The sequence below is a fragment of the Patagioenas fasciata genome, chromosome 10 (assembly GCF_037038585.1).
Source record: "Patagioenas fasciata isolate bPatFas1 chromosome 10, bPatFas1.hap1, whole genome shotgun sequence".
Classification (NCBI taxonomy): Eukaryota; Metazoa; Chordata; class Aves; order Columbiformes; family Columbidae; genus Patagioenas; species Patagioenas fasciata.
The window spans coordinates 7,746,251-7,766,875 of NC_092529.1; the positions used below are offsets into that span (position 1 = coordinate 7,746,251).

The 20,625-nt window shown below is 36.0% G+C and overlaps 1 protein-coding gene across 20 annotated transcripts in view; it reads right to left on the reverse strand.

The window, feature by feature from the left end:
• ATP2B2 (ATPase plasma membrane Ca2+ transporting 2) overlaps nucleotides 1-20,625 on the reverse strand; it is a 393,712-nt gene that overhangs the window by 76,766 nt on the left and 296,321 nt on the right. For 12 of the 20 annotated variants that reach the window (XM_071813028.1, XM_065845964.2, XM_065845971.2 and 9 more), the window contains 7 exons: nucleotides 19,419-19,676; nucleotides 18,369-18,494; nucleotides 11,307-11,432; nucleotides 9,480-9,512; nucleotides 8,000-8,095; nucleotides 3,072-3,113; nucleotides 1,163-1,327 (listed from right to left, as the gene is read on the reverse strand). In XM_071813028.1, the coding sequence (XP_071669129.1) occupies nucleotides 1,163-1,327; nucleotides 3,072-3,113; nucleotides 8,000-8,095; nucleotides 9,480-9,512; nucleotides 11,307-11,432; nucleotides 18,369-18,494; nucleotides 19,419-19,676 (846 nt within the window). The remainder of the gene's footprint in view (nucleotides 1-1,162; nucleotides 1,328-3,071; nucleotides 3,114-7,999; nucleotides 8,096-9,479; nucleotides 9,513-11,306; nucleotides 11,433-18,368; nucleotides 18,495-19,418; nucleotides 19,677-20,625) is intronic. The other 8 variants (XM_071813034.1, XM_071813035.1, XM_065845974.2 and 5 more) reach the window with 5 other exon arrangements.

The window sequence follows — 20,625 nt, forward strand, 5'->3', positions numbered from 1 at the left end:
GGAAAGTCCATTAAAATACTGTACAGGCAAACACCCATGAGAACGCAAGGCATCCCCATAGATTGCCCAATGACAAAACCAAATGAGGCAATGATTAATTAATTTAATTCTTATTACTTGCCACATTATGCTTAGAAATCCCTATACAATTACTTTGAAAGTGATATTCACAGGCCTGCCAGAATACCAAAGAGAGTAATAATCAGGAGGCGATGTAGAAAGGTACTTAATCTAAGAAATTAACGATCATGAGAAACAAAGTGTTTTTATATGAATGCATACTGTTGTACAACTAGCAACAAAGCAGAGAAGCTTCAGGAAGACGAAGCTGGCCAAAGCACGAAATTGGATATCAAAGAGATGATAACCATAGATTCTGCATCATGTGCCGTTCAGGCAAAGAGAGAGAAGTGGCATCACGTGGTTACGTGATCAACTAAGTGTAACAAACTTCCAAAGGAGTGAGGAGGAAGAGCAGGGGTGAAAATCAGACTGGTAAAAAAGGCTAAAGGAGACTGAATAGAGGAAATGTTAGGAATCTGTTGTAGGACCCTAGCCAAGGATCCAGATAGAGATCAAGATTCTCTTCAATACCACTAGAAAAATGAACCTAATGAACATTATGTCATTATGAAAGATTTTCACTTTCTACCTATATGTTGGAGAAGTGCTACTTATAACAGCAGGGACCAGATGGTACTGGATACAAGAGTCAACAGATGTGTCATATTGGGTAGAAGGCAGGAACATGGATATTAAGAGAGAACAGAATGATTTCAGAATCTGTAAGAGGAAGATACTGTGTGAGTGATATTTTGAGATGATATTAGAGATTCTGAAACTGTATACTCAGAAGTTCTAAGAGGAGAGGAAATTAAAGATGTAATTACTGCACTTGGGAATACTGCCTATGAGAAAAGCTACATTTCATTTTGATTCAAATATTCATTACAATCCAAGTTGCCCCAAGCTTCCAGCTTCTTGACAGTCAAAGCTGAGTTTTAGAAGATCTTGAATACCACATACTATCCTTGGAACAGTATTATGATGACCTATTTTTAAACGTTGCAGTAAAAAGGCCTATCACTTCAAGAACAGTTTACTTTAAACCCCTTTGTTGCTAATGTAGCACACTGCTATTCGGTCAGTCACCCAGTCATACCTGCTTTGCCTATCTGGACAGCCAGCTTGGTCAGCTTGCCCTGAAGAACAGATTTTTCTTTCTTGTGCATGTTGGATTTCTTCTTGTCTTTGTCATCTCCCTCTCCCCCTTCTGCGCTCTTCAGCGGCTGCATCTCCATGGCAGCAGCCCCATCCTGCTGCTTGGCTGATAATGCAGAACAAAACTGTTACTCCAAAATATTCTCCATCCTTTTTTAGCATTGATACTTAACAAAATTCAACCAGCAATGCCCGTTGCAGGGGCTGATTGCAACACAGGTGATTGTAACTATGCACAAAATTACCCTTCCCCCTGGGGCACACAGACACCCCATAGGACCCAGTGGGGTTCTATGGGGCACAAACATAAAAGGGTACACACTGTGCCACTTGTCACACGCCATGAAAAACATTGATTTTTATTTTTAATTTTATATATATATATATATAAAAACCACATTTAATTTTTTAAAGCACCAATGACATTCTGTGTTATACACATATATAACACTTAATGACTTGCAAATTACTTGGCAAGTAACAGTACATCAGTACTGCAGGATTTCCTAGAATAGCAGATCTCAAATGCTTTGGCAAAGAGATGGTCTATATTTCTCTAAATTTTGGTATGTCTCATGGATTACAATGCACCATTATCGTCATACTTGTAATTAAAACATTTTGAATGAACGTGGTTCCACAGAGGATGTGTGCACCACTTCTCATGACTGCAGGGGCACGTCAGTGACCAGGGGACCACACTTTGCAAACCACTATTCTAGATAATACCAGGCTTTAAAAGTTTCCTTAGTATGTAGTGGTTCAGTGGTCTGATGGTGATACCATCATCATTCTCCCATATAAAGCATGCACAATTTAAAGGTTAAATCATCCTTTCTTGGAAGAATGCTAGTATGAGGAAACTTCATTTTAGTATCAAAGAGAAAGACGTTTTGTAAAAGCAATGACATGCCAGTTTATATATGTGTATGTGTCTGGTTTGTATTGAACATAGATATAAGTAAATTAAATAAAATGAGATGAAACAGCTTTGCTTTGACATTCGTGAACAGATTGTACAAAACTGTGTTTATTTGACCTGGAAATCCAGTTTGTCTATCTGACCTTAAAACTTACTCCTTTAATATAATTGTATTTGTTTTGTACCATTAACCACTGAGTTTATTTGGTTTCTGATCCATCACCTATGCAATCTTTAGTATTATCAGAGAAGAGAAGGTTGTAGTTTATTTACTTCTTTGGCATAACCCAAAGAAATCACAAAAGCTGTGTGTCATATAATAAAAAGGGAACCATGACTTTGCTTCAGAGAAAGCAAAATATTTCTTTGAATTTCTTCCTGAGATTGCACATTAAATAAGAAACTCATAAGATTCTTAATCTTCCCATTAATTATCCTTATAATATGCTTTTTATTGCTAAATAACCTCTTTGCTTTAGAGTTTCTTTTTGCTATTGCTTCACCCATTCCCTGCAAAGGCCAATATGTCTGTACAATGCCATTAAACACCAAACGTGATGAGACGTATCAAAAATAGGACTGGAATTTCACTAACAATACATAGCATACATAACTTGCACAAGAAAAATGAGCTTTGTGACATGGAAATATTATCTATAAATGGCTTATTAGAAATTCTGAGCTTCTCCTATCCTAAATACCTGATATATCAAAATTGTCTAAGATACAATCTCTTTGGCAGGTTTTTTTGTTGGGTTTGGTTGTTCGGTTGTTTGTTTGTTCCTTTGTTTTTCAATTCTGTTTGAACAACAGGGTCATATTGTTTACACACAGGCACAAATCACAAATTTTCATTTTATTTTTTAACAGAATGTAACTACATGCTAAAAATCAAATCCACAACCTCCTTAATATGAAAGAAGATTACCTTTGTTCTGGCTGTTCTCCATATTCCCATCCTGCATTTTGCCTATATGATGAAAAATTCCAACAGACAACAGACAGTAAACAAACTTCACCCAAGACAGAACATGAACATGGGAATTTAAATAAAAAGGGCAGACAAAAGTAATGAGCATGTTACAGATACTTATTTATGATCAGTAGTCATTGTTATCATGTGTTTACCTAGAAGCATGGACAACTTAGCTGGGCACATTCAAGGAACTGCACTCAAGGTCACTGTTGCAATATGTAAAACAACAGCAGATATTTGAGCAAATTACATGAGTCAAGAGAGTGAAACTAAGAAAAAGAATCCAGTGGAAAGTAGAATTTGAATTTGAACCGAAATTTCAGAGAGCTGGGGCTTAAACAAATCACAGGTATAATTTTGGCACACACCAGTACAAAGTATGACTTTCTTAACATATTCCAGAATTAAATTCATTATTTTAGTAAATCCAGACTAAATATAAAGAATAGTGCCAATATGATTTTAAAATCACACCTTCCTCACTTGCTCTTTTTTTTTATTTAGGAAGTTACTCCTGTAAATCCAAGTGCCAGGTGATCATCCTTTTTCAGATTTACCCTAAAGAAAGATTCGCCAAGTGTGGCTGTAATTTCCAAATTTAATATTTTAGCTACGTATAGCCTTACCATATTAAAGTCCTTATTTGTTTGTCTGAACTGAAAAGATACCATTTGAAAGTATGCATGGAATGAAAATGACAAAATCCAAATTAGAGCATACAAAACTTCGATATTCAGAATAACCAGTAAACAATTCCACACGTATTCAAAATTCCTTGGTGGGATCCCTTGTGAAACTTTCACAGCGATGTATGAATTTATCTTTTTGGAAAAGCCTACTTGAGTTTTACAAATATTACATTCAGAATGGATGACATTCCCTTTTTGTAGTTATGGTTAATGCACGATAAAAATAATGCTAAGGAAAATTGATAGTTGAAACACCTTTACAGGATTTTTGACATATTCTAATAAGAAATGTTGTTAAGTCTTGTTCTTCTGGCTTCCTGCAATAATACAGCTGGGACTGACATGGAAAATACAGCAGCAGCAATTATGCTTCAACATAGGAATTAATTTTTTCACTCTATGCCGTGAATAAATAGTAGCAAAATGGAAAGGCCAAGATGCATTTCTTGCATGTTTGTATTTTCAGTAAGTGGGAGATCACTAAAAACTTCCCTCTCAAAAAGAGCATAAATGGTCAAATCAGTCAGAAATGCATGACCGTAACACCTGAGCCCACGCTCACAGGCTGCTGCAAATGCACAGAATTACAGTAAAAAAAAAATCATCTCAGCATCTCAGTACTCATAGGGATTACTGAAGGATGCTGAAGTAAAGCATTCCGCTTCAACTGCTTGTCTGTATTTTTAACTACTCCTACCTTGGCTATCAAATGACTTTTCAAAACACAGCATCTATCTTCCAAAAACTTACATTTTGCAATGAGACATGAATCTATGAAATTAAGTCCACTTTCATTGTGAAATTCCCTTAAAAGTTTTTGTGTACAGTGCATAGTTGAGCTTTGTATCTCTCTAATGGTCATTTTTCTTAGAATGGTTTTTAATAAAGTCAGTGGAAGACATAAAACATCTCTAGAGATTCTGATTCCTGGCTAGAGGATAAAGCCTTCCTTAAGAGCTGGCAAACATTAATTTAGAGCAGTCCGTCTGCTCCGTGTCCTGCTCTGTACTTCCTTTTTCAGAACCTTACAGCAGCATAACTGAAGAGTCTTCGAATAAAAGCCAACAAACCCAAACCCGTGACTTTCATAACTGACAAACACCAAATATGTAAATCAAACTATTTAACTTTGTTGGGATATTGTAATTGTTATAATCAATTACACTAACAAATCATCTACCTTGGCTACCTTAAAATAGCATTACACAAAATGGACAATCGTTAACAGCAATGTAAACACAGGTATTTAAGAAATACATTCTCAACCTCAGCAGCTACCGCATTTATGTTCTTGGGGGATGAGGCGTATGGAAGTCATCACAGCTAGTTATATTCCAATTATTCAGATAGAATAACAAACAACAGGTGATGCAGGTAATTACGATGAAGAAAAGAATGCTGTAAAATAATTTCTTTCCTCCTGTTCCAAATAATTTTAAGCCTTCACCTGGCTATAAATTATGAACGAAGAAAGAAATTAAGATGATAGAATCACTACTGCTGAGAGATCCTTTCTCCTTTCAGTTAGTGCTAGGACCAGAAATACTATCCCATCTTTCTGACCTGTGTGCATTGGTTAGAAACACTAAGAGAATAAGTATTTATTAATATTTTGATAATATTTTTCTATCTAATTCTTAAACAAATATATTTTTGTATAATTTTGAAAATATTTTCTTCTTTCCTTTTTGGAAATCTCAGAGCCAACGCATTAATAAAACACAGGTTGACTATAAAAGAATAAACCTGATTCCACTGTATCAAATGGGAAGTTTTAGATCATGCACTCACTAAATTACTTCACTTACAATTCAGAAAATACTTCAAAATATATTAAAACTACAAATTGCTTTGCAGGAACGGAACAGTAGTGTACATATGCCAGAACTGACAGAATGAACAGTAGATGCAAAGTATTTCAGCGGAGACATGGTGTTTCTATATCAGATACAATTTTAAGTAACTACTTCTCTAAGTACTAAATGCCAAAAAACCCCCAAAATAACCCAAAAAGCACCAGCATTGAAATCCTGATTTAGCAATAGGGTAGTGCCCTACTCCTTTCAAATCAAATTTGGGCTAAACAACCTGTGAACAGTGACTGCTGCTTCCTATATTTTCTTTTAAAAATCCACCTTTTCTAATTAAAATACTTTAAAATTAGATGAAATTTAATTAATTAATACTCTTCTGCCAGATTTTCTGATCTGTTTGTAACCTTAACTTGTAACCTTTTAAAAAATAAACATATTGTCCATAGCTTTAACAAAGAGACCACCAAACAATGATGTATTTTAAGCTCAACTCCCAGAAGCCACTAGAATTTGTAACAGTTCCTTTGATACAGCAGTTAAGAAGCAGGGCTGTGTCACAAGCCTGCACGAATTTATCACTATTAAGCTCACTGCCTGAAAACAAAATACTTCTTTCGTGTCAACTGTATATTGATTACTAAGACAGTAACAACCTTTTATTTGAAATGATAGTCTGTTGATTTTCATGTAACAAGCAATAGCATTTCCTGAACTAAGTACTTATTCAAGTATATAATATTTTTTTTCTTCTTTGAAGGTATTTTCTACACAGAGTTATTAGACTTCAGGGAAAAATGTTTGTTTCCAGTCAAACTGCAGGGAGAATTCTCAGACAGTATTGAAAAAATTTACTTCATCCAGACAAAAAAAATATCTAAGTGAATTTGACCTCCTTGCTTTAGAATGTATTTTTCCCCTTCTTTTCTCCTCTTCAAACCCCCTCCAAAATACATCTACATTTTCAGTAGTCTCTAACTCATCGTCACTGCTGACAATGTGGAGTATAACCAGAAATCGGACTAAGCCACTGGGATCAATCCATCCTCGCCAAGTCTCGGTTCTCCTCTGAACACAATGTCAGACAAGGTCAGTTGTGGAAAGTATCCCCTGACCAGGATGACTAAAGACCTGCAGAATTAATTCAATGGCCTCACCTCAGAAGAGTTAAAAGCAAAACCATATTCAGCTGCACAACATTCCTGGTTCCTGGTCTCTAAGGAATCTGAAATTGGGGTGTTGGAACCAGGATGATACAGGTTCCCGTCGCACAGTGAGATGTAGGGATTGTAAATCCTGGTTTTCCAGCAAACACAGAATGTGCAGGAGTAAAGTTTTAAATCTGGTTATATGTTTCTTTTAAATTATAATAACATTATTTAAAAATAGGCTCAAAGATTTCCCATGTCGTCATTTTAAATAAGATTTACACTAGTAAATCATTGTTTAGTACTTGCTATTGCTGTGTCAGAAACTCCAGTTTCACTTGCATAATGCAACAACCACTGACCTGCAGGGAAAAAAACCTTCTAGAACCAACACCATGCAAAGTAGAATTACTTCTGTCAGTATTATTGGTGAAATTTTTCTATGGCAAATAAAGACTAATGTATCTGATTATCAGAAAAACAGAGTTAATGCCAAGACTAATATTGACCCATTCTGTTTAATACTGGAATAGGCTATTAGAAGATATACTGATATCTGCACCCTAAGAAGTGGGGTCAAGAATCTGTACTAAGAGACAGTCAAAACTGACTACAGGAATATTTTTCTTCCTTTTAGTAAACACAGGCAGCCTCACGAGATGATCACTAACGGCATACACAAATATCCACAGTCAGTGTCTTCCAAAAAAAGATGCTCAAAGCAGCCAGAGTTATTCCTAATGCACTGATCGTTGAAACTGAGCCAGACGCCTGGCCCCAGCACTATTTCTCAGAACTACATGAAGACTATACAAATACTTATGAGAGTGCCACATTAAAAGAAAACAGGACATAATCCATTTATTGCAGTGTTCTACGAATCTATGCTGGCAAATGTGTGAAGAGCTTTACAAAGAAACTTCATGTAAAGGCAACTCCAAAGTTTTGAAACTAGCCTTACTTAACTGTTCCTTTTAGGTGGTTTTAATTAATGGCAAATACATCATAATTCCTACTTCTTCCTCTCCCATGATTAATTCTGTGTGAATGAAGTAAGTCACAGCATCTTTGTGGCATCGCTTATAAGCTACTATGCAGTTTCTGGAGTAGGATCTCTCAGAGGGTAATCACATGCACACACACCACCTGTGCAGTCCAGAACAGAAGAGGGAATCTCAGAGAGTCAGGAGAGAAATCTATCAAACAAAACAAGCTGGGTGTTCTTGACGTACCATTGACTAAGCTGGCATTTGCATTATCAGTGGCATTTGCACCTGCTGCACCATCTGTAGCTGAAGGAGGGTGGGAGGAGGAATGGGAAGAATCTACTGAGCAATAACGGATAAAAAAAAAAAAATTAAACAATAAAGAATAATAACATGAACAAATGCACATGACAAAACAAAAAACATTTATGGAATAAGTTTTCCCCCAAATCAATTTGTTTTAAATAAATTAACATAACTTTGAAAAGCAAAATGTCATTACAAAGGTGTTACAAAGGCAAAAAAATTACATGAAATAATAATAACAAAATAAATAAACATGAAAGACATTTAACAAACTTAACAGACCTGGCGAGAACTGACTCTACACAGTACTATGTATGCTGCTTTGGTCCTTTTATGTGGGTTTTTTTTTTTTACTTTAATGAAAGTGTTATGCAAATATTTAAATGGTTGAAATATTAGGATGTATTATTGCCACTACAGCTCAGTCTAACATGGGTTCAGTCTATGTCCTGCCATTACCTACTTGATTTGCACAGTGATCTCAGTACAAACATTCAGCTTATCAATATTGGTGTGGAAATGTAGAAGACATATAGAACCTTGGCAAATACAGTGTATTGAGGAGAATGTGTTCTTTAAAATCCAAATAACAGACTTCATATAATTGCCTGTTTTGTGTCAAAATGGAAGAAGTATCAGAAAATAATATCCTGATTTGGTTTTTAGCAGATATCTGCATATTAGAGAAATTGGTCAAGCAGTCTTTCCTAACAGGAAGCTGAAAAACTCAAAGGTTTTATTATTTTATGAAGTCTTTCTATACTAGAGTTCAAAAAATTAGTCTCCACAGATAAGAAATGAAATAAGTTTTGTTTCTGCTGTTTAATTGTTCACGATAGTGCACAGAACTCCTATAATGACTCCTGGTCAAGACTCTTCAGTACCTGACCCATAGCGACTGTTTCACACTAACTGGTTTCTTATTCAAGAAAAATGGTCTTGTTTTATTTACTAATGCTAAATTGGGAGAAGAAAGCAAAAAGCATGCAGGATTTAAAAATACACCCTCTGTAACTACATTCATGAAAATTTCAATTGCAAATTTCATCACTGTGATGGTAATAACTTAAACTGTTTTGGTTAGTAATGCTTATTTTTTATTCCATTTGGATACCCACAGTAACCAGCACAGCATGAACCGCTAACAGCAAATCATGCTTTCCAACATTTAATATGCTGTAATTTACTTCTGGAGAACAACTGATTATTCAAGCTTAACATTAAGATTTGCAACACCAACAATGCGTGCACACTTAAATGCTTGCCACGAACAATCCTGTTGATTTGAAATTATTTTTTAATTTAACCAGAATAATTCAAAGACAATTATTTTAATCATTAATTCAACCCTGATTCGCACCAAAGCTTGCTGGCTAAAAGCCTCGTCCTTTCATTTGATGTGGTACAATTCTTACTCTACCTGGAAGCTGATGTCCATCCTCCTGTTTCACACCTGTATGATGATTTTTACAAAATGTTAATGAACGATAAAAGCATACAGCCACATAAGACTGAAACAAACATTTATGACTGGCAGCATTTCAGAGAATTGCAGGTTTATGTATAAGAGTACATTATTTGTGTTTGGCCCTCAACCTGCCACCAGCTCTGCCCAGGACTCCTCAGCAACATTAGAAATCATGAAGGAATTTTCTTGGTCTTGTAGGTATACCCGCTCAGATTTAGTGTGCAAGAAGATTGCTTACACACCTCTGTAAGAATCTCTGTCTCTGGGGAGTGAATTATGACCACAGTGCAGTGCATTACTTTGCTATCTCAGATTTTCTTTCCCTATCTTCCAAGGCTATCCGCAATGAAACATGAGAAAATCACCAGTGTCCTGGGCAAAATCACGTAGAGAAGGCCAACCCAGTTAAACAAGGGCCCTCGGGACAGACAGCTGTCGCTCTCCAACAGGTACTGAGGTTCCTTATCACCTACAATATCCTGAGACGCTGCCAAACAGATGCCGTCAGATCTTGAAAGGTCTGTGTCTATGACTCTTTCTCTTAATGGTAACATTGTCCAAAACTAGTCTGACATGAAAGAGTTTTACTTTGGGAAGTTTTGGTCTTTCTCCTTTTAATGTCCCTAGAACTTACTATGCCTAGGAATTAGTGTGCTTTTCTGTGTAGACATCAAACATTTCATAAAGCCCTTCATCAAGTTACAAGGGGTTTCCTCAGAGAAACATGGAGTCAGGTGCAACCACTTGCTGAACTCGTTCAGAAATTGAAATGGTAGGTCATGAAAACCATTTGAATTTGGGCTTCCTATCTGTAGCTTCAAATGAAAAACATTGGAGTCAGCATGCCTGACAGATACCAAGTAAAATGTTCCCTAACGCTTTAACTGCTCTTCTTTATTAATAGTGAAAAACACTAAGAAGAGGGGAAACCTCTAAAATCCCATATTAATTAGCCCTTCACTATGTCTGAAAAAGAAATATTTTTAGAACAAATTTGGAACAAAATTCTGCAAGTAGATTTGAACAATTTACAAGGCTGTATGAACAAAAACTGGAGAGGACACACATTAAATCATGTTTCTGCTTAGTGTGCAACCCATAAAGTAGCAATTGCTGTGACATCACACTACAATAAGGTGAAAAGTCTAAAGAGACTTCTTGATCTCATTAACTGACAGAGAACATCAAAGTTAAACTCTGTTAACATTTACTGCTACTTTCTTTTACTATTCTTAGTTTGACCTTTACACCTTAAGAAATTCAAATGCCTCTGAAGTCAGTCACTGACATTAAACAATTAGGCGAGCAAAAAGCCACATCTTATCTGTATTTTATTTTTGAAGCTCAAAGAAAGATGCTATTTCCATGGCCAAATTGGTTTTTTGGTTTGGGTTGGGTTTTTTGTTTTGTTTTTGTTTTGTTTTGTTTTTCTGAAAAAAAAAATACATATATGTAAATGCACAAGAGCAAAACCTTAGCAAATTTTAGGTGAGCATGGATTTATGTGAAGACACGGCAATGGCAGTATGCCCATGGATTCCCTTGCATTTAATTAGGTACTGAGTGTCTGCAATTTCACACTGGAAAAACATCTTGTTATCCAATGTATTTATTGGTTAACAGCTCTTGCTGTTTTTCTGTGTGACATGTAATGACAAAAATGTATACAAAAAAGCAAGTTTTGAAAACTGTCTTTATTTGTCGAGAGTGGAAGAGAGCTCTGGCTACACGAAGCCCAAGAGCTTTCCTCAGAGCCTCTACATGTGTTGTGAAATTTACCTTTCTTATCTTTCTTTTCTTCTTCTTCTCCTCCAGCACCCAGCAGAGTAAAGATGATGCCTGTCTGAGAATTCACCCCCACAGCAGTTACAAGCATTCGTCCAGAGCCTTCCATGACATGGGTACCTGAAAATGTGCAAAGTTAGTTATGTATAGCTGAAGAAAAATAAAGAATAACCACTAAATATTTTATGCAAGACTTTTACTGTAGTACCATGAGAGATTTATTGAACTTTAAGAATCTATGCTGAGGTCAATATAATTACATATCAGAAATAACGCCTATTGTTGTATATTATTATCAACCAAGAATGGAGGCTTTATTGCAGATCTCAGGCTGTACATCCATTAACCACACACATCAGATTCCCTTTATAAAAGGGATGTTGTCACTCATGGAGTTCACCTATTCTTGGAAGATACTAGTTTATTTTCAAAGTTACAAGAATTAACTGTGTGAAGGTACTTTTCAGAGTTCTTCAAACATTCCTGTGTGACTCTAGTCAAGATGACAATGACTGTACGTGGAATACTGTTATGTAAATAAAGTGAAAATATGTGTGCAATTTCTCTCATCTTTCTCAGTTATGGTTGATTTACAAGCACAGAAAAAATATTTTCTAAAACAATTTCACATCTTCAAACTTGAAAAATCAATACAGAGAAAAATCTTCAAGGGGATGCTTAATTTAATCAGGAGATTCCCAAATAGCAAGAAGAATCTGACATGGACCTGAAAACTAACTTAGTATATACGGAGATTTCTAAAACAAATTAAAATGTACATTAAGTTTTTCTGAGAAGGATAATTTGTTTAACTAGGTAATTATATCACTAAATTAAGTAAATTCCTTTTGAGAAATATCCCATGCCTTATTGTCTAGAAATTTTTTAGTTACAACTCTTATTCCTATATTGAACCAAACGTCAGGTTAAGATGTTAAGATCAGAGGCTCTTAGAAACCTTTTGTTATGAGTTGTGGAAACACAAATAAATAGAGGTTCCTAGAAACAACCAAAAGTATTCTGATCTACATTTTGGAAAAATGTATAACAGAGGATTCTATGAATCAGGTAGCGTCATTAACTAACTTGTCCTAAACAACTCTGTGGCTAATGAAGTAAAAATTCAGGTATGCTTATTCTCAGCTGGCTGGCCCCTATTGTTTAGTCACTGCCATCATTAATTCCCACTCCATATTTTAAAACTCCATCTACATATCTGCATTACATTGAGTTATCTCAAAAGCTGAAAAAGGGAAAGAGATACGGACCTGTGTCCTTAAAAATATAAATATTTTATATATATACACACAACACATTTTTTAAAAAAATCCCATTCATCCAGTTGCTGTCCTAGAACATACTAAGCAATCAAACTATTTATAATCAAAATATCTTTCTCTAAATAATCAAAATCTCTCATGTCCTAAAAAGGAAAACAGAACCACAGAAGAGAGCGAACATCAGTCAACACTGAGCTTAATTTGAGAGCATAAATATCTCATCAGAACACTACAGAAGTTTCAGCAGAAATAAGCTATATAAAAACAAAAACGCACTAAAGGTCCAAGATATTAAAAAAAACCACAACAGGCAGCAGAGCTTCTTGGTGCATTGAGCACCATTCCTGCGGCTTTTTGAGATAACGTCTGATTCCTGCAGAAGTCATTTGTTTGCTTTCATATGACAGAGCAAAACGCCACAAACATACAAACCAGGACTGGCACCCAAACACCAAAAACCAAGTTACATTCAAGCCTCAAGGAACAGAAAAGATCTCGACAAACCACAATAGCCTTGGTTGTACTGGTTCAGGCAAAACTGAAAAAGTCTGAGACTTAACTCGGAACGTTTGAGGAACCTCCTTTAAGATGTAACACCATTCAAAATATATTTTAATTAAGAACTTGCTTTTAATATTCCTGTGTTCTGTTTTGAAGGAATTGTCTTCTGTGTTGGACTACAAAGGTGGGTAGAAATATTCTCCAGAAAACAGCAGGAACACCTATATTTTAAAGGCAGCTTGATTAAGAACCTGCACCCACCAGATTTCAAGCTTACCTCTGCACACCTGGAAAAGGCAAAAATGTCTTAACCTGACATGTCTTTTTGAACCTTTTCTTAATAGTAGTCTTTGTAAAACATAATTCTAAAATGTTAGGGTGCATAAAAAAGCATGTTTTAGAGGAGGTACTAAACTATCATCAGATTATGTTCCACTACTACTATGGGAAAAAATTCTATAGCATCTAAGCTAAAACGAAGAGTGGATCCCCCTTCCGCCCAACTCTGGCAATGTCACCATTTAAACACTATTGTAATTATATTAGCTTGAATAAAGAAATGGGCTCTATGACTTCTGTCAGCTTTTGTTATATAAATGGAATTCTGGAAGGCATCCATGTTTTTCACTTTGATCTGTACACTAAGCGTGTATTCCAACTTCATATTGAACAATTCTAATTACTTATTTCCCTCTCAAGACTATTTTTTTTCAATATTAGTAAAGCACGTTTTTCCACATGCTGAGTATTTAATTTCAAGTTGATAAATGGTGATTATTCCAAGGCAGAAAAGGAAGAAGTCCAGTTTAGTAAGAAAAGTGATAAAAAGATGAGACAGATAAGGAATCTATTAAAACATATTCTTTTCGGACAAAAAATGCAACTGAACATGGGACTGCTCAGAAACCCCCAAATCTAATAACAGTACAGGTGAAACAGATTGGAAATAGGGCTGAAAAGACAAGAAAAGAAAACCAAAGAATGCCAGTTTGGGGGTTTTACACTGTTTTGCTACTTCAGCAAACCTGTGGTGAACACAGATTCTCTATCTGCCTATCCAAACAACTGGGTTAGTCACTGCAATTACTAAGAGGAAAGTGAAGTTAATAACAAAGTCAGAACCCATCAGAATATCCTCTATAATAAAAAAAAAAAAAAGAAGAAACAAAAACCAAAAAACAACAGTTTTGCAGAAAAAAACTTCATCTATAAGTAATTTCAACATATCCAAATAATTTGGAACATTTGAACTTATTTTGCTATTTCTGCTCTGCTAGCAGCCTAGCTTGGAATATTTTCTGGCAGGGAATTAAGACAGAATCAGAACTATTTTTCTCCAGGCAATAACTGACCTGATTCGTTAATCAAGCTTCCTTTTTATTTCCAATACCTAACAAAGCACCATGACCAAGAGATCTCTTTTGTCTAGTTGTTCTTGAAAGAGCTGAGTTTTCTATGTTTCAAACATGCATTTGTAAACGTTAGGTTAGGATATAGTAATGTTCTGCCTCACTTCAGCGACAACTACCTGAGGTGAGCTCCTCTACAGAACTCTTTCATACCTTAATCAAACTAATCTAAATACCTGGAAAAAGAGCTTTAAACAGTAAGCCTCATACAGTATTTTTTGCAATCATGTGCTACCCCAAAATAGAGACCAGATTTCTATTCAGAACTTCTGTATTTAAGAATCATGGATTTCTCCAAACTTGAACTATACAAAACTTAAAGGGCATGTCAGCTCCAATCGCACCAGGTGAGCAGCTGTCAGTTTGGTTACCCAAGCTCTCTTCATCACAAACCTGTGCTCATTACCAAGAAATTTAACATCACCACAGTCTCATTTATGCTGATGACTTTTGACGCAATGGCTTATGCTAGAGTATACATGCAAATCGCTGGTAATGATCTAAAACTACTCCTACATTTATACAGTCCAAAATTACATTCGGCCCTTTGAAGGCAACCGCAAGGCTGGTGTGGCCCCCAGTGAAAATGAGTTTGACTCCAGGGATCTAAAAGAATGAAAATGTTTTAGACAGAGTATAGTGGAACTATAGGAGAGAAGCTGCTGCTTTTGGTTTCAGGTCTATCAGAGTCTGTATTTCCATTTCTGCCCTCCTAGGTGGTACCAAATGTGCTATATACAGATGGAAATGAACCATCTGGTTTAGTCAGCGCTTGTACTCTTCAAATTGCTTCTCAAGTAGGTAAATGACTATCTGGATGATTAAACAGGACATTAAGCACAGAAACTCATTTAATTTAAATATGTCATTGAAAGTGATTGAATATTAAAAATGATGTTTTGGGTGCCAGTGGTGAAAATAATACTTCCTGATTCAGGGTGTTTATCTTTCACCAGATTTAGATGCACAAAGCAAACTGCGGTTGCAATTCAAACGCTACCTCTTTTCAGTTATTCCTCTGTCAAGCAAGGACTGTTTTAATTTCCAACAGATGATTAAGGGAGAACAGCAGCAAGTAACATCCTGACAATATTGTATAAATTCCAAAAGCCTTCCTGGAGATAACTTCAGGTGCAAAGATAAGATGAAAATTTAAGGTCTATCTGTTGGTTTTGTGGAAAGTTCATTTGGGTTTTTCTTCTTTAAGCAAGTTTTATACAAATATAGGTCTAGGCTAACATCTCACAAGACCTCAGTTTTTAACCCAGATCAAACCCACCCTGAAAGACGTGGTGGATCCCAAGTTTCTGGACTAACAATTTCCAGTGGGCACAACAGCTGCTGCATCATTGGGATGAAACCTTGCACTGTATCTACGGAAGAAGGTAGTATTTGGCATGATAGAATCTCAAATAATCAACCCTGCTCCTGAGCAAATCCAGTTCATGGATTTTCTAACACGGCACGAATAAAACATGTTCTTTATTATAAGTATGAAACAAAGGTGTCTGCAGTGCCTGCTAAAATATATTAATTCTTCACCTTCTTTATAATCACAAGAGAGATCACATAGTAATAAAAATAAAGAGTATAAACTTTACTTAACTCTGCAATAAAACCGTGAAGCCAAATTTCTCTCCTCGTAGCAAATAAATTTTAGTTTCAGCAAGCAAGCAAGACAAAAAACTTCTTTTCCCCTAACTGCTTTCCCTCTCTCTTCCCACTGTGCCTTCCTGGGCGATACCTTCACATTTTTTTCTCAGCTACCAGTGAAATCTATGGGTATTCAAAACAATCTAATCCAATATAGGCATATGTGAGAGTACATGAATCTGTGGAAAATTCATCATCAGAAAAGCTATAAAATTCAACAAGAGGATATTTTAATTGATAGAAGTCTGATATTTCATTATGAAGTTTCTATAAGAAAAGATCGCCATTAAAACTCTTTAAAATGAGAATTTTATGCCAGTTATGAAGTTGTATTTACAAAACAGTACAACTATCAGCTAAGAAAAAGAAACGGGAAAAAAAAATGCACAAATATTTTCAAGGACAACTTTGCGTTACAAATTTTGTTCGGAACAGCACCAGTGAGCTACCCTTCCTCAAAATATCACTGCTGCCTCCCTGTTTGCCCACTGGAAACCACCACCAAGAGAATTCTTAAACTACAATCAAGTTAAGCCTAACTATCTGCACCCCTAGGATAAGTCAGATTATTGTAAATCTAGCAAAAATGACAGTCAGTAGCTTCATACACTACTCAAAGTCAGAACAATGAAGTTACCCTACAGCATATATCAAGAAGCCAGAGGGACAGCGAGAATCCAAAAGCGGCAACATCCCTGCTACTCAGAATTTCTGTGTGTGCGCTGCCTGCAAATGCTGAGCTCTTCATTGTAATTTCCCTTCACAAATGCAGCCTTTGGAATTGGTAGCAACTCCACTGATCTTTATGAGCCTCTACTGAACGTGTGCAACCACATTTTTCAGACATTTATAACTTGGAAAAACTTGGGCTTTTACCACAGGAACAGAAAAGCAATACACTTGGACAGGGCCACTGCAGCAAAAACAATTTAACGAAAACTAGACTTAGGATTTTTTTTTTAAGATCAAATGAAATTTGTTTTGCTGCTTTATTCTCAGAAGTGAAAGAAATTTTTGTATCATTTGAGAAAAGAAAACTTTAATACACAGTTTCAGGCAGAAAGATGCTTGAGGCTTGCTAAAGTTCAAATTAATTAACGTGATCTTTTGTAACCTGAAGTCCATGGGAATGGCAACTCCACAAATAACATTAGCACCTTCTTCACCTTAAGTTAATGCAGCCACCTTTTGACTGAAATTTGGTGGGTTTTTGTCAGACCGCAGTCCCATAATTTACATAAATAGGAGTCATAATTGCATAGCCAGTGAACTAATTGTCTAATTAAAAATTTGGAAAGGATTTGCACTGTTAATTCAATAAAAATTGTCACATCCTTGCTTGTCGCTACTTGTATCTACTGAACAAAAGCACCTCCCAAGAGGTGTTGCTTGGGCAGCAGGAGCTCAGTGGGGCAGGACGGGGCAGGATTTCTGCACAACGTGCACCCACCTGCTGCACCGCAACACCAATGTGCCATTTGGGATGACTCTTGGCTGGCTGTACAACCACACAGCAAAGAGAATCCTTGCCATGAATAAAAAGTTTAAATGTATTTGAAAATGACTGTTTCAGGTTATTGATGATCATTATGAGATCAGGAGGCTGTTATTTTACAGTCATGTCCCAGCTGGAGTACACTGACAACCAAGCTATTTAGAAACTATCTTAATTAGAATTAACAAACCACATTCTGTTTAACTGATTTACTCTATAGAATTAAATTACAAAATACAAATACGACAAATAACTTGAATTTACCACAGAAGTCAAGCCCACAATATTTTAGTATATCCATTTCCTTTGAAGCAGATTGTTTTTCTCTTGTATCTAGTATATACATAAAGAAAGTGTTTAAAGAGAGTTTAAAGGGCTTTGAAATTTAATGGTTAAATTAAAACTAGCACACAGTGAATTGAAACAATAATTTCCCTAAGTGATACTTTCCTCTGAAAATGTTTCATTACTTTTGCACTTTATAAACTGATGATCAGAAATAGTTGTACACAATCAAAAAACAGTAGCATGCCTTTCGTATGACAGACAAGGCCAGTGTCTGTGTGTGTGTGTGTGTGTGTGTGTGTGTGTGTGTGTGTGTGTGTGTGTGTGTGTTCAAGAGATTGGTTTTATCCAGGCTACCAAAAGCTGATGGCACTGCAAACCAAACCGAAACAGCGCAGAAAAGATAACTCAGCAAGAATTCAGGCAGATTTACCTGACAGTAGCATTGGGTCTTTGTCAACAGATTTGCGGACTTGGTCTGACTCTCCAGTTAAAGAACTTTCATCAATTTTAAGATCATTTCCTTGAATAAATATCCCATCAGCAGGCAGAAGATCACCTTTCAGTAAGAACATGGTAATAGAAAAACACAGTGGGTTAGTAAGATTGCTTTTATAATTACATAGTGATTTGTATTATAAAATCATGATTAACAATAATTACATTTAAATGTAGAATGAAAGCAAAGATGAAATAACTACTACCACATCAGTCCGTATCAGTGATATGATTGCAATCCTACAGGGAAGGGTCTTGAGATCGCCAATATTTTTTGCCTAATGCTACCCCAGAATCAGAAGGCATCACATTGAACTTATGATGAACATAACAATCACTGAGATTGGGCAGGGGGAGTCAAGCTGCCCTTTCCCCTTCCCCTCTCAGGAGCCCTTTGCTAAGTCCATGAGAGACCCAATGGTTGATAGAACAGGTGTTTTGCTGGAATTTACCAGTTCAAATGCAGAAAACACGGAGTTCCTGCAAAGTTCTCCCTGTTCACTGGAGTACAAGGTGTTCCATCATTATACAGCATCCAGCTGCTAGAAGCACTCGATCTGGGGGGATGTACAGGATCCATGAGTCTGGAGCAGCCCATCAGGTGGGGTGAGCATAGAGGTACAATTCCCTTTCACAGAGCATTTAAAAGTATTTTCTCTTATTCCTAACTGGACAGAAACCAAAATCTCCAAGTGGTGTAATCCTCCATGAAAGAGAATTACCTTTGTATGAACAGTTCTTGTCTTTGTCAGTGAAAGGAACTGAAGATTACAGAAATAAAATTAATTACCTAGTGCAATTTTATAGCAAGTATCTTCAGTCTTCCTTTTGCCCTAACAGCCAAATTGTTGTCTTACCATGTACAATAATGACAGCACATAATTCTCTGTCTTTTAAATCACTTCCAGTGAAGTGAGTCTATTCTACTAGAAAGGGAAAGGAGAATAAAGTTCAGAAAAGTTGTCATCTAGTTGACGAGACTTACCATATTTCACCTGTGCAATGTCACCAACTACTATCTCTGCCACTGGGATCTGGATAACCTGTCCACCACGGACAACAGTAAATTTCTGTTCCTGTTCAATACGACTTTGAAGCCCACGGAACTGCTTCTCCTTGCTCCAGTCATTGAAGGCAGTGACAAGTACAACACAGATAACGGAGAGTAGGATGGCAGCACCTTCAATCCAGCCAGCTTCAGCCTCACCTTCATCTTCAGCTCCTCCTGTTGCAGTACCACAGCCTGCAAAGACAACATTAAGCAGCGTTCAGTCAAGCGAAGATCAGGTTTATCATGTTTATCACAAGAAGAAAAACCTGCTGTGAAATCACAACAGGGTTAAGGAATAGACTTGCTCTTCAAAGTACTGTCTGCTAAATGAAACATGGCAGAAGAGAGAAAAGTAGAAATAATGATGTCTGAGGAAAAGAGAAATTAAACAAATTAATAGAAATTTTAGATATTTTAATTTTTCTGCTGGACAAGCTATCCTTAGCAAACCCAAACTAAACAAACGGACAAAGGCGGCACCAATTCTGTTACCTCAGGGTCCACCTGAGTCATCAAGTAAGGAGGACTTACTAAGAGTTGCAAGAAGGACTAACACAACGAGTAACGTCAATCAATGTAAAGTAATAATATTAAACTAAGATTAAATAAAATAGATTAAATTAAAACAGATTTAAGAAATAATTTTCAATACAATTTAAAAAGGTTCTCAGCTAAATGCACTCATAAAGAATACTTGTTTAAAAAACACTGACATGAATAAAGTACGTTAGTATTCAAATGTGATAAGAAATGTATTAGGAAACACTGAGTAAAAACAATAGCCTAATGTTAATTCATCATTCTTCCTTACAGAGAAATATAATGGCATGTTTACAGAACTGAAAGTATATTATTTTTCTCACAAGTAAAACAGCATTAAAAAATACATTTTGTGTATTAATTCTGAAGTGTTGATTCTGCATTGTTTTATACACATCTACTAATTACTTATTTCAAACTACTATGTAATTAAAATTTAAATAAATTTCCTAGATAGTACTCACAAAATAAAACTAATATAGCTCTCCTTCTTAATGAAATAAGACCTAAAAAAAGTTTATAATAGCGGACAGCAAAGCACACATACTGGAATCACACAATTCAGAGACATCCCAACTGACAGGAGAGAAGAAAAGTCAGG